Raw genomic sequence first — 13,734 nt, forward strand, 5'->3', positions numbered from 1 at the left:
GTATGTAAAACAAAGAAGACAATTAACTGCAATAGTAACATAACTAAAATCAAAGCAAAAAAACCACGACGTTTCGATCGCAACAAAAGCGGTCTTCATCAGGCGGAGAGAAAAGTTGGGTCAAGCCTTCAAATTTAAGCAGCTACATTTGGGTTTTTTGCTTTTATTTTAGATTTTTTTTTCTATTTACATGACTTTACCGAAAGAACCAAGAATATACTTTGCACTATTTTAAATAACAAAAAATCTAAACCTTGCACTATTTTTGTTTCAAAAAAACCTTACACTATTTAAAATAATATATAAACCCTGCACTATTTAAAACTAAAAACCTTGCACTATTTTAAATAAAAACTTTGCACTATATTTTTTTTTACCTCGCATTAATTTAAAATAAAAAATTCGCACGAGTTAAAATAAAAAAAACACACTATTTAAAATAAAAAAAATTGAAACCTTGCACTATTAAAAAACCAAATAACCTCGCATTAATTTAAAATAAAAAATAAAAACCCCGCACGAGTTAAAATAAAAAAAACACACTATTTAAAATAAAAATATATAAACCTTGCACTATAATAAAAAAAATAGTTAAAACCTCGCACTATTTAAAATAAAAATATAAACGTCGCACTATTTTAAATTAAAAAAATATATTAACGTCTTACTATTCTTTTTCTCTCTCCCTGCGTAAGATGGCCGCGGTGACGTCACGCGTCGCCTACGTCATCGGCGTGGCGGGGACGCCGAGAGGGCGGCAGAGCGCGACATGGCGGTGGCTACTCGGGTCGTCTTCACCAGGTCGGGTCCGAACCGTCTAATCCTCCTCATCATTATCATCATTATTATACTACAACAACAACACGGGCACCGTCCTCACAAGTTAAAAGTGGACTTCTCGTTGCCATTGATCGCGTTGTATTCTTACCACGACAACGATTGTCACGATGACGACGATACCTGTGCAATAACAAACGTGTCTCTGTGTGTTTGTGTTTCTCCCTCGTAACGAGACTTTGTAGGACGAACGTTGAGATAGGGCACTGATAAGGATTTGACAGGGATGTGATGTGATGATGAACTGGCCGGCGAGACGTGTGTGTGTGGTGTGTTATTGTGCATTCAAGTTTTTCAAGTTAATTTATTTGGTATAGCCCTGTGAGCCATTCGGCTCTTTCATCGGGTGCAACCGCAACAAACAAAACAAAAACATGAACAAGAAACATCTTAAAGTGAATATGTGCAAATAAAAAATCCAAGAAAAGACAGCAAAATATTGCAGAAAAAGCACCGTACACCAACGCTGTGTGCAAACATCCCAGTGGGATGCTTGTGCAAGGTTTGTGTACGGAAATTGGAGGCAGCGTTGAGTTTGATGTGCAAGCGCCACGTGTTGTCAATCCACTGCTGGATGAGGGCCCTCCCTGTGGCCGTGGGTGCGATTTCACCATATTTCACCACATCGGCCAGCTGTGCATTTGGTGGAGGTTGCAGTGCAATGCGGCAAACAACTTCGTTTGCTGCATTGTCGCCCCCCTTACAGCAGTCGCTGTGTTACTGATGGACTTTGGTGCATGGCTATGAACGTCCAAAGATTACTGTTCAGGCTTCCCAACGCCCTTTGAAATAGCTTAACGGAGTAATTTTTTGCAAAATAAAATCTTACGTTGGTTATTTACTGAGTATTCTTGGTTTCTTTCGGTAAAGTCACCAAAAAAACCAAGAATATGAATCCCTGCAGTCACGAAAGCTTTAAATCTAAATTTATTTACTGAGTGTTTATCCAAGCCTCCTCAATGCGTTTTTTCCAAGTCACTGCGCAGTACTGGTATCCTGCTTTCTCAGCATTTCAAACCCACACACAGCATTCATTTATGTTCTGTTCAGCTGTGGGTTTGTTATTTAGAGCATGTGGAGAGCCTTATAATATCAGAGACGACATTGGGGCAAGGCAAAGGAGAATGCCAGGTGCGGTGGTCTAAATTCGTTGCAAATGGTCTCTTTTAACATTGTGCAGCATGTTTCATAGTAAGTATGCGAAATTATATATATTTTACCGGGCGATAGTCTTGGAAGCTAAGCAAGTTTGAACCCGGATAGTGCAGGAATGGACAGCAAAGTGCAGAAAGAAAATATCTTAAATTGTATTTTGATGCTGCAAAGTCCATGCGCCCCACCTTCATTTAACTTCACTGCCCAGCGTGGTGAAATATGGTCAGCCCGCACGGTGTGGTGAGGCCCTCATCCAGCAGTGGATGGATATAGAGGGCTGTAAATATAGGTGAGACCCATTGAGACCTGAGCTCTGTTTTGCAAGAGAGATTTGCATGTTAAAATACACCACGCAATTGCAGAAATTAACCGGTTACATGTCCAAAATGCAATGGCATATTTATGAAACTGGTTCCACGTGAAAAATAAAACAATGCATATTTTAAAGCAAACAACATTAAACACGTTAAATTCACTCTATTATGATATGCGTATATTAAATACAATTACAATAAACATCACAACAAAACATGTGAACAAATACAAATTTAACTGTGGTTATAATTTAAGATTTCGTTACATTTTAAGAATGTTGAATGAAGAGCATTTATATTCATAGTGTTCAAATAGTGCTAGAGGAGTCCATCAGACGCTGAGACTTTAATGATTCTTGAATGTAAATCAGATGCAGTATGGTTTGTAAATACATGGCAGAGCACCTTGAGAGAGGAGACTGAAAAGACAATTGGAATGGTTGTGGGTTTGAAGTGGGTTAAAGCTGAATTCGATTGGTGGTGGTGCCACAGGATGAAATCCCCTATCCAGAAGTGGTCAGAGAATGACTGCTGATAAAGTTGATGACGTTGATAAGTTTATAGCAGCGTGCTGTGTATGTGCTGGCTACTCCCCCAACTCTCCACCCAGACCAGGGATCATTTATAAAATGACGGTATAGCAGCAGTAGAAGTTGAAATTAACATTACATGAATATTCAAAATCATTACGAAGGTCACAATTAGATAAAGAAAAAATAATATATCAAGACGTTTCGATCGCAACAACAAGCGACCGTCTTCACGACATTTTGAAGCGACCGTCTTCAGGTGAAGTGAAGACGGTCACTTGTTGTTGCGATCAAAACGTCGTGATATATTATTTTTTCTACCTATGTGACTTTACCGAAAGAACCAAAGAGTATGGATTCCTGCAGTCACGAAATCTTCAAATCAAGATTACATAATAAAGGTTTTTGGATTGAAGCTTTCGTGATTGCAGGAATCCGTTTTCTTGCTATGGTTTTCCAACCTGATGATGATTGCTTGTGTTGCAATCAAAACGTCGTGATTTATTTTATTTTATACCTACGTGACTTTACCGAAAGAACCAAAGAGTAAAGATTTTTGGGTTAGATCGCGTAAGTATAAATGTGACACACATAAAATCACGACGTTTCGGAGGCAACACAAGTCTCCGTCATCAGGTGGGACCGTCACAGCCAGATTAGCTGTATCAAGTGAGGCAATGATTCAAGATGTAATCCCTTGAATCATTGCCTCACTTGATACAGCTAATCTGGCTGTGACGGTCCCACCTGATGACGGAGACTCGTGTTGCCTCCGAAACGTCGTGATTTTTGTTTTTATTTTATTTTACTTTCTACGTGACTTTACCGAAAAAACCTAAGAAGATGATTCCTTGCAGTCACGAAAGCTTCAAATCTAGAATTAAGTGACACACATAAGTATACATGTGTTCGTATAAGTATAAATGTGTAAGTATTAATGTATACGCAATCTAACCCAATGCCCTTTATCATGTAACTCAAAAACCTTTATTATGAATAATATTGGTCGCGAAAGCTTATGTGTCACAATTGCAGCTGTCGTTGACTCCCCGGGTGTGTCCTCCACGTGCTCAATGCGTGGGCCATGCAGGGCGCTGTCCGTGGCGAGCGTTTGCCACAAGGAGGACAGCTGGCTGCGCTCGCTGCTGGTGCACAAAGTGGACCCACGCAAGGATGCGCACTCCAACCTGCTCGCCAAGAAGGAGTCCAGCAGCCTCTTCAAGCTGCAGTGTGCGTGTCGCTGCAAGCGTGGCAATGTCCATGTTGCAGCCTTTTTGTGTGTCCACTGCTGGATGAGGGGCCTACTCACATTGTTGCCCGTTACATGGGGGTTATTTGACCACATTTCACCACGCTGGTAATGTGGGTTGATGAAATCTGTGCACGGTGGTCACCCTGCAATCACTGTCCAGACTCGAACCAGCTTAGCTTTCGAGATCTGACAAGGTCGGGCACATTCAAGATGGTTTCGCAGCTAAGCAATATTTTGTTAAATACATGAAACATGAAGGGAAGATGCACTGCAACCTAGCCTCTATCCTGCACCTAACCATACATCTTTCGTATGGCGAGGTTTTTTTTAGCACTGTTATGGCTATCGAGGTTGTAACATAAACATTGACCCCTAATATTTCCTTCATTTCCTCTACAACCATAAAAGAACCTGACCGTAACCAAAACCTTAGCTGTAACATGGACATTAATCCTTGCCCTCGCTTAAACATGAGATAACACAGCCTTGAGAGACGTAAAGCAGCAACCTTCACTGCCTGATCCAGTAGAGGGCATTCTCTGCCTTATTGGCCGTATGACGGTGAAGTAATTAAGGTAATTGTTTACTTGGCAAAATAATTATTTAGCCATTTTATTTGAGATCTCAAAACCAGAAACATATGCCTGCAGCTCGACTGACCTTCACTGTCAGCATCACAAACCAAAGGAGGTAAGACTAATGCCAGCATAATAATTCGGACATTAATCTTTTATATGTGAACAAAATTATCCTCTCTCCATTTGTGTCTGTGTAGCTTCAAATCCAGTCTTTGGCTCAGGGATACAGCATATACTTTTTAAAGTGCATATAACAATCCTGGTAAATGTAAAACATCTGTTTGCTTATTTGCAGTTCATAATGTCAAGCCAGAATGCTTGGATGCGTACAACCAGCTGACGTAAGTTTTGATTTCTCATTCTTTGGTTCTTTCGGTTAAGTCACGTCTAAAGATAAAATAATAAATTAAAATAATGGCATATTACGACGTTTCGATTGCAACACAAGCAATCATCATCAGGCATAAAAGAAATAGCAACAAAAATCTAACTAGAAAACTATAGACAGACACATTTCGATATTTTGCTAGGTTATTTAATTTTCGTGTGCCTTTCTCCTAATTTTCAAGCTTGCGTGCCCGTGCCACGTCGTCATCTTACTTGCAGCAGCAGTACGTTGCCGTCCACTCATTGATATGCTAATTTTCTCTGCCCCCTCCCTCTCTCCGTCCCCGCCCCCCCTCTCTATATTTAAGGGACCGTCACAGAAACGACCCCTCTCTTTGTGCCGATATGTGTCCTCTCTCTGTGTGCCCTTGTGATGTCTGTCTGCTTGTATGTCTGTCTATAGTTTTCTAGTTAGATTTTTGTTGCTATTTCTTTTATGCCTGATGATGATTGCTTGTGTTGCAATCGAAACGTCGTAATATGCCATTATTTTAATTTATTATTTTATCTTTAGACGTGACTTAACCGAAAGAACCAAAGAATAATTCCTGCAGTCACGAAAGCTCCAAAATTAAGATTGATTTCTCATCTTCACTTTAAAAACACTTAAGAACTTAAGCCAGCCTGTCTTAAACAATGTAACAGCATTATTTTGATCATTTATAGTGCAATAATCATGATACATTTATATTTTTTAACTATTGCGTTAAAGCAGCACTTGGTCTTGAGCAATACTGTTTCCCTGCAGTTCGTTTTGTTCTTGTGTGTATTGCGGCATACAGCGAGGAAGCTCTGTCGGCCTTCATCGAGTCTGGGAGCGAGTACCCATGCGAGATTGTGGGCAGCTGGAATACCTGGTACGGGGACCAGGACCAGGCTGGTACGCACACCCGAGCTGTCACTTCGCCTTCAACTCGTATTTGCATTTCCATGCTCAGTTTGGATTACATCAGCGTGAAGGCTTTCCAACTAAGGTTGGGAATCGTCTGTGCTGTCTGTCCGTCCGTCTGTGCCGTTGGGTCACTATGACTCTTGTAAGGATGATCCAACCCATAGTATCAAGTTGCTTCAGTAATTCCCCACAGATGTTATCAATAATTTGTAGACGTAAAACAAATGACTGTCACGCAAACTAGTTCTCTGAAATGTTTATAAACCATCTGTGAACTTTTATTCGCTCAGCCAATGTTGCAAACAGCACAGATGTTGTTTCTTGGCAGCTATGGGTAGTGAGCTTTCGACATCGTTGCAGTTCATCTCTGGAGATACAAAGGAGGCTACCCTGCCCTGACAGAGGCAATGAACATGCTGAGGCAGAACAAGGTGTGTAAATGTGCACGCACGCACGCAATTTTTTTGTGCCGGCAGGGACACGGTGACTTCTCTCTTTAATTGTTACTGCATGATTTAGCTGTTCTACTTAAATCCACAGGAAAAATGACATAGACAAAGAAAAACATGGTGTAAAACATCACTTCTGTGGCTACAGCTGTGTTCTTTTTGTGTTTAGAAATGTTTTACAGGAATGTATCCAAATGTTTGAGGGTTGTTAGGGGAAACGGATATAATGAGATTAAGCTAGACTCAAACCTCTGAGTCTGAAAAATAAAGTGAATATTTTGAGAGTTCTTCTTGAAATGTATCCGGAATTAAATTCACAATGGCAAAGGTTTTATGAAATAAATTAATTGCCCTTCGTTGGTTGATGATATTGTGCATGGCTGGATTGATGCAGGGGCGGTGACGATTCTAAGATGCGGTAAACGTAATGGCGCCATTAGAGGTACCACTCAATGAAGGGCACCAATATTTTATACCCTGATTGTACAACACTGGGGTGGAGCCGTGGTGCAGAGGTTAGCGCGCACTGCACTGTAAACCTGATCAACCTGAGTTTGTACGTATGTTGAACCTCTCGCACCGTACGCAGCCAACAGTGCTTATCGGAGATGTGAGTTTGATTTACTGCTATGGAACATGACCGTGTATACAGTTCTTTGTTTTTTTTGTTGTTGATGTTGTCACCAGGTTTCAATTGTGCAAAAAGCTCCCCATCGAAAATGAGCATTTATTCCCCAATGGGGTTTTACCTGTTCCAAACCCCACCCCCCAAAAACAAACAAACAAACAGTGATGAGATATAGCTAAACTGGTCATGTGCTTTGCAGCATGGTGAAATTTGGTGAAACAAATGCAATAACAACACGGTGTGGGAAGGCTTTCATTCAGCAGAAATTTTAAACGGCAGTAAGTTTAATTGGAAAAATGGACACGTGAGACACTTATAACATTTCTAAGAGGGTAGGTGTTTATGCAACTGCTGCAGAATCTGGCAGAAGGATGAGAGAAATAGGGAGGTGTCAAAGGATTATGGGGAATAGGCATGATGACCTTTTTAACTTGAACGCCTCTTCATCTCATCCCGAGAAGCTGCCTCTGATTTCGTGGGCGGCGGTTGGGGATGGCACTGGAGAGGGTGTACTGCTGTTCATGAGGAGTCATTTTCCCATCCAGACAAGTTGTGACTCTCGCGGAAAAAATCTAATGTGTTTGTGTTTATCAGAAATTCATGGAGTTCAGGCGTGAGCGCAGCAAGATGCTGATCTCGCGCAAGAACCAGCTGCTGCTCGAGTTCAGCTTCTGGAATGAGCCGGTGCCACGTCCAGGCCCCAGCATCTACGAGCTGCGCACATACTCCCTGAAGGTGGCTCGCGCCGTGCCACAGTCGCACAGCGTGGCACAGTTGTGGCTTATCTTCTTGGTTCTTTCGGTAAAGTCACGTAGAATGGAAATAATAAAATAATAAAAATGAAACAAAATAAAATCATTCTCACTACGTTTCGGCCACAACGCAAGCAGCCGTCCTCAGGTGGAGAACAGGACTGTCGGAAAGACAGCGTCTGACGCCGACAGACCTGTTCTTCACCTGAATGACGCTGTCTTTCCGAAGGACCTGTTCTTCACCTGAGGACGGCTGCTTGCGTTGTGCTGCTTGCGTTGTGGCCGAAACGTCGTGAGAATTATTTTATTTTGAAAAATTGTATTATTTTATTATTTCCATTCTACGTGACTTTACCGAAAGAACCAAGAAGATGAATCCCTGCAGTCATGAAAGCTTTAAATCGAAATTTAATTGTGGCTTAGTTTCTCGCTGAATATTATCCGTGTCACGAATAGACTGGAGTCGGCACCATGTGTCGAGTAGCCACAGACATATAGCAAGAGGTATGGCGAATGTGGTGTGCCGGATGCAAAAATATTTCTCGGGTCATTGATCTGGCACACCCGGCTGAAATTAAGCCCTGCCTGAAATGAGTTGGCTCATGACTCAATTTGCTCTATGTTACCACAAACAGAGCCCGGCACAGGCAGTAGAACTTGAGGTAGTTTAACTTGGATGGTGCAATTAGTATGTCCCGCCTCATGCAGGGAAACCTCGGCTGCTTTGTTATTTCTGTCATTGTGGCGTCACGATGAAATGTATTGTTCAAACAAATGTGCAGCGTTTACTGAAAAGTAGTATTCAAGAAGCTGGGCAAACATTTGTGCAAACAGTTGAGGCCACATTTCAAAGAGTGCATGGCCTTTTAAAGTCTTCCTTAAATATGGACACTTTTTAGGAAAAAAAACATTGAGGTACTTTTAAGAAATAGATGCACGTCATAATAGTAAGACTTGTTTCTATCCTTGTTTTCTTATCTTGCAGCCTGGAACCATGATTGAATGGGGAAACAACTGGTAAGAATTAAATGATATCTAGATTTGAAGCTTTCGTGACTGCAATGATTCATATTCTCAGGTTTTTTCGGTAAAGTCACGTAGGTAAAAAAACATTAAAATTAATGAAAGTAAAATAAAACAAAACAAAAATAAAATTCACGACGTTTCGGAGGCAACACAAGTCTCCATCATCAGGTGGGACCGTCACAGCCGAATTAGCTGCATCAAGTGAAGCAATGATTCAAGATGTAATCCCTTATAAGCAAGTTGAAGGGAGGTGGAGAGGGGGGGGGGAGAGCTTATCAGGCTGTGGTAGCCAATGAATGGAAACGTATCGGGAGGGAGGAGGAGCGGTGATCAAAGACTGCACGCAGTGCTCAACACAATGAATGGAGACGTGTCGGGACGGAGGGCGAGCGGCGATCAAAGACTGCACGCAGTGCTCAACACAATGAATGGAGACGCGCCGGGACGGAGGGCGAGCGGTGATCAAAGACATCACGTAGTGCTCAACACAATGAATGGAAACGTGGCGAGCGGTGATCAAAGAACAATGAAGAGATTACTGTTAAACACTGTGGATGTTAACACTCGGTGAAGTAGGTAAAAAACATTAAAAATTTTAAAATTAAAATTTTAATTAAATTTTAATTTTAAAATTTTAATTTACTTCACCGAGTGTTAACATCCACAGTGTTTAACAGTAATCTCTTCATTGTTCTTTGATCACCGCTCGCCACGTTTCCATTCATTGTGTTGAGCACTACGTGATGTCTTTGATCACCGCTCGCCCTCCGTCCCGGTGCGTCTCCATTCATTGTGTTGAGCACTGCGTGCAGTCTTTGATCGCCGCTCGCCCTCCGTCCCGACACGTCTCCATTCATTGTGTTGAGCACTGCGTGCAGTCTTTGATCACCGCTCCTCCCTCCCGATACGTTTCCATTCATTGGCTACCACAGCCTGATAAGCTCTCCCCCCTCTCCACCTCCCTTCAACTTGCTTATAAGGGATTACATCTTGAATCATTGCTTCACTTGATGCAGCTAATTCGGCTGTGACGATCCCACCTGATGACGGAGACTTGTGTTGCCTCCGAAACGTCGTGAATTTTATTTTTGTTTTATTTTACTTTCATTAATTTTAATGTTTTTTACCTACGTGACTTTACCGAAAAAAACCTGAGAATATTAAATGATATTTTTATCTGTTTAAAAGATTGTTGTTTACCCGTGTTGAGAACGTACACTGCATGGGGATGTGTTCAATATATCTCTACATTAATTAGTAATGTCATCATGCTTGACAAAACATGTTACATTTTCACCATTGGAACCTCCTTTGCCAGTAGAAAAATATGATAATTGTTTTTTTACCCTTTTATCTGGCAACAAAACTGACACCTTTTTTACAAGGAGTCCACACCCGAGACACATGGTGTACACCATGTGAGACTAGGCTCTAAGAAAAGCTGTCTCGGGTGTGGACCAATCAATTTCAAGGACAGCGCATACATTATCAGAGTTGTGTGTTTTTTTGCATTCCAACCGCAGGTATTGTGGTCAATGCAAACCTGACTCCGTGTAAAAAAGTGGTGAGTTTTGTTGCCAGATAAAAGGGTAAAAAACCAATTATCATGTTACATTTTCGTCTTGTGCATGTGTGCCTGCAGAAAATGGATGAAGATTGTAGTCCACCCTGTTGAGTTGAACCAATTGGGCAAGTTTCTTAAATTCCACGCCTCTATCCAACCCAGCAATATCAATGGGTACACCGATGGTCAATCGGCAGGTCGCCTGTGGTGGAGTAAAATGTGGGGACTCCCACCTCCAAGATGTCTGGCCAGCATTGAAGAGGGGACTAAAATGCCTTCTACGGGGGCTTTGTAGAGATTTCTCTAGTAGGGGCCTTTGCTTGGGCAGTGGTGTGAGCAAGAAATCACAGGGCTGTACTATTCATTACATTGTACCTTTTTTACGCTATATAGGGCACGTGCTATCCGCTATCGGCAGGAGAACAGCGAGGCTGTGGGAGGATTTTTCTCTCAAATCGGCGAGCTTTACAATGTTCACCACCTCTGGGGTAAATCAAAGTGCATTCAAACATCAGCAAAACACGTATCTAAGACAATACATGATCATATGTGAAAACAATAAAGGAAATGCCAATAAGTTAGGCCTCGAATTTAGGCATGCTAAAATATGATACTTTCTAAAGACTTCTTAAAAGATAGTGATTTTCAATTAAAAAAATCAGAGATGGTAATTTTAAAGTTTCTAAAACAAATCAACTTGGAAGGTTTTGTGGGTGAATTTGAACTGAAGTGGAAACTTGTAGGTTCCACGAGACGCACCAGATGTTATGTTTGGTGCTTGGCAACACTGACGAAACTTGGCTTGGTGCAAGGTGCATTGCTGAGCAATACATGCACCGTTTCAATGAAAGTGTCTCTATTGTTTAAATGTTGCAGCTTACAGAGACTTGCAGTCACGTGATGAGACGCGTGCTGCGGCTTGGCAGAAACCCGGCTGGGAGGAGTGCGTTTATTACACAGGTACGGAACCGGTCATGCAAACATCCTATTTGTGGATCGATGGAGGGCCGTGTAGCGGACCAGTTGCATGCAACACACCATTTAAGTTCTGGTCAGACCTGGGTGCTTTTAAAATAAGCGGCATGTTTATTTGCACACGTGTTTTGTTGTTTATCGCAAAAGTTAGATCCAGTCCCATCAGTCGTGTGACTTGTCAGCGACTGATCACAGTGATGTTAATTTGTGTGGTGTCATGTAACATTTGATTTAATACAGGTAAAACGCCCTTGGTTTCCACTTGCAATTCCTGTTCAGCTGGTGTGTGGCCGTGTTTGTTTTGTGGGTGTGTGTTTGGTTAAGGGCGTGCTTCTGCTTGTTTATAGGCATGTATGTGTTTATGAGCAGTGGTAGTTGTGGAAGGCAATGTCTGCTCAGATTTAGTTAATTTCTGTTGTCCCCTACTCAATGCCTGGGTTCTACCAATGACCTTTTTTGGTACACCACATGACCTTGCCATTGGGCAAGTGACACGACGACATCCACAGTGGTTAGTGGTGAGCGATAGTCACGTGGTATCATTGTGTTGTACTGCCTCGTGTAATACAATCTTAAAATTGCACGAAAACGGATGTAAGAGATGCATGCTCGGAATTTTACTAAGAGAGAATGTGGGACGCTTAGATCACACATCGTATTGACTAAAAGTGGGCTTGGGCAGGAAAAATGTGTGAAAGGTATTTTCGCTCATGGACAAGACTGGTGACAGAATGGCACCTGAAGGAGAGAAGATGCAAGAGAGAATCGTGACAGTTGAGATTGCATAATGGAAGTGGCTCATGTGCAAGAGAAAGAAAGATTGTGGCCTCACAGGGCCGTGAGAGATGGTAAAGGCTTGGCTCAGGCCTTCATCCAGCAGTTGATATCCATTGAATGATGGTGATGCTATGCATGTGTATGTGTTTGTGTCCTTGCAGTGCCTCTAATTCGCTGGATGGAGAGCCGGGTCATGATCCCTCTAAAGTTCTCTCCACTCCAGTGAACAGTTGGATGCTGAGCCGACACAGGACCAATCCTGATCATTCGTACCAAAATAGGTCCCCATTCCATAACCTCTCCGTTCAGCTGTCTTGTAGAAGATACGCACAACTTAATCTCAGATTTCATTCGGGGCTTAAAATGATCGCAGCCTTTTAGGAAGTTTGTTTTGCACATTGTTGTACAGTACAATGCCTGTGATTGCTAATTAAATGATCTTCAATTAAAATTGAGTAATATAAAGAAAATGTTACGCGTTTACTTTGCAGTCTGTGGCGGTGTTGATGTCAGTACTGAAAAGAAAGCACTGTAGAGAAAGTGCACGTGCTGGTGTTCCTTTCTAGTTTGAATTTAGCGCATTTTGCACGCAAGTTGTTCGCGGCCGTCGTAAGCAATGATGTTGCCTGTGGTGTAAAACATTGCTGCAGTATATTTTTTGCGATAAAATATTAAAATATGCATTAAAATCTCTCTGGGGTGGCGCTTCTTTTCGGTGGTCGTATGGCATGACCTGTTTAGTAGTAACGGACAGTGCGTGTAACAATGAGGGTTCTGGAATATATCAATAACCCGCTAAATATAATTGTCTAAAAAGTAGGATTTGTTGTTATAGGCGGGTTAAGTGGATGAAAATTATTGAGTTACATACATTGTGTGATAATGTTGGCAGATCCAATAAAAACTATCAAGAGTGGACTGAAATATCGTAAAACCAGCATGGGAGATCTTAAAATATACAAAACGTATTGTGGAATAAAGTTGTGATTCAGGGTGGTTATTCAATTCAAAACTAGTCTTAAATGTTGCTGTTTAATTTGTATAGTTTGCCTTGTTTTTGTGTGTGTGTTGAACTTCTTTTTCACGGTACGTAGCCTCAATGTCACGGGATACTATTTGCGTACAATATCCATGCATCGCAAATAATAGTCGCGGGCCAACATGATGCACGTATCTGCAGCGTACGAATGTACTTTAATCCATGAATCTGGATTGTTGAATACCTCATTAGCAATTGTATGCCAGTCTTGTGGTGGAACTTTTTACAGTGCTTGCAAAATGTGAGCAACATTACTCCAATGCTGAAATACCTTCGCCTGAAAAATGCAACAATTTCACCGAACATGTGTTAGGTTAAAACCCACGGGATAAACCCCTGGGTACAAAAGTGCACGCGTGCATTCTATGCAGATTACTACTATAAGGAGCCAAGCATGTTTGTGTGTAACGCGTGTGACGTCACTCCACATGTCACCCTCCCCGTCATTAATATTCATGAGCAGGTGGATTTTTGCACTCGCGCAGGTCTAGCAGAAATAACATTTTTTTTTAGCAAATTCGCTTCAAGTTTGACGTTTATTGAAAGTGAATCTAATAAATAATTATACGCAGCAACAAA

General features: G+C 41.6%; 1 protein-coding gene across 2 annotated transcripts; it reads left to right on the plus strand.

The window, feature by feature from the left end:
* Window positions 1-704: 704 nt before the first annotated feature.
* LOC144719414 (protein NipSnap homolog 1-like) lies at window positions 705-12,809 on the plus strand. Of its 2 annotated transcripts, XM_078595310.1 has the most exons (10): window positions 705-801; window positions 3,927-4,066; window positions 4,962-5,007; window positions 5,836-5,933; window positions 6,306-6,376; window positions 7,617-7,757; window positions 8,760-8,791; window positions 10,758-10,852; window positions 11,241-11,324; window positions 12,278-12,809. In XM_078595310.1, the coding sequence occupies exons 1-10, from the start codon at window positions 770-772 to the stop codon at window positions 12,340-12,342; spliced, it is 804 nt and encodes a 267-aa protein (XP_078451436.1). In that variant the 5' UTR covers window positions 705-769; the 3' UTR covers window positions 12,343-12,809. The 2 variants fall into 2 exon arrangements, 1 of the variants encoding a protein (XP_078451436.1); XR_013585598.1 differs by lacking the exon at window positions 8,760-8,791.
* Window positions 12,810-13,734: the final 925 nt, after the last annotated feature.

Source organism: Lampetra planeri, chromosome 6 (genome assembly GCF_965212315.1).
Source record: "Lampetra planeri chromosome 6, kcLamPlan1.2.h2, whole genome shotgun sequence".
Classification (NCBI taxonomy): domain Eukaryota; kingdom Metazoa; phylum Chordata; class Hyperoartia; order Petromyzontiformes; family Petromyzontidae; genus Lampetra; species Lampetra planeri.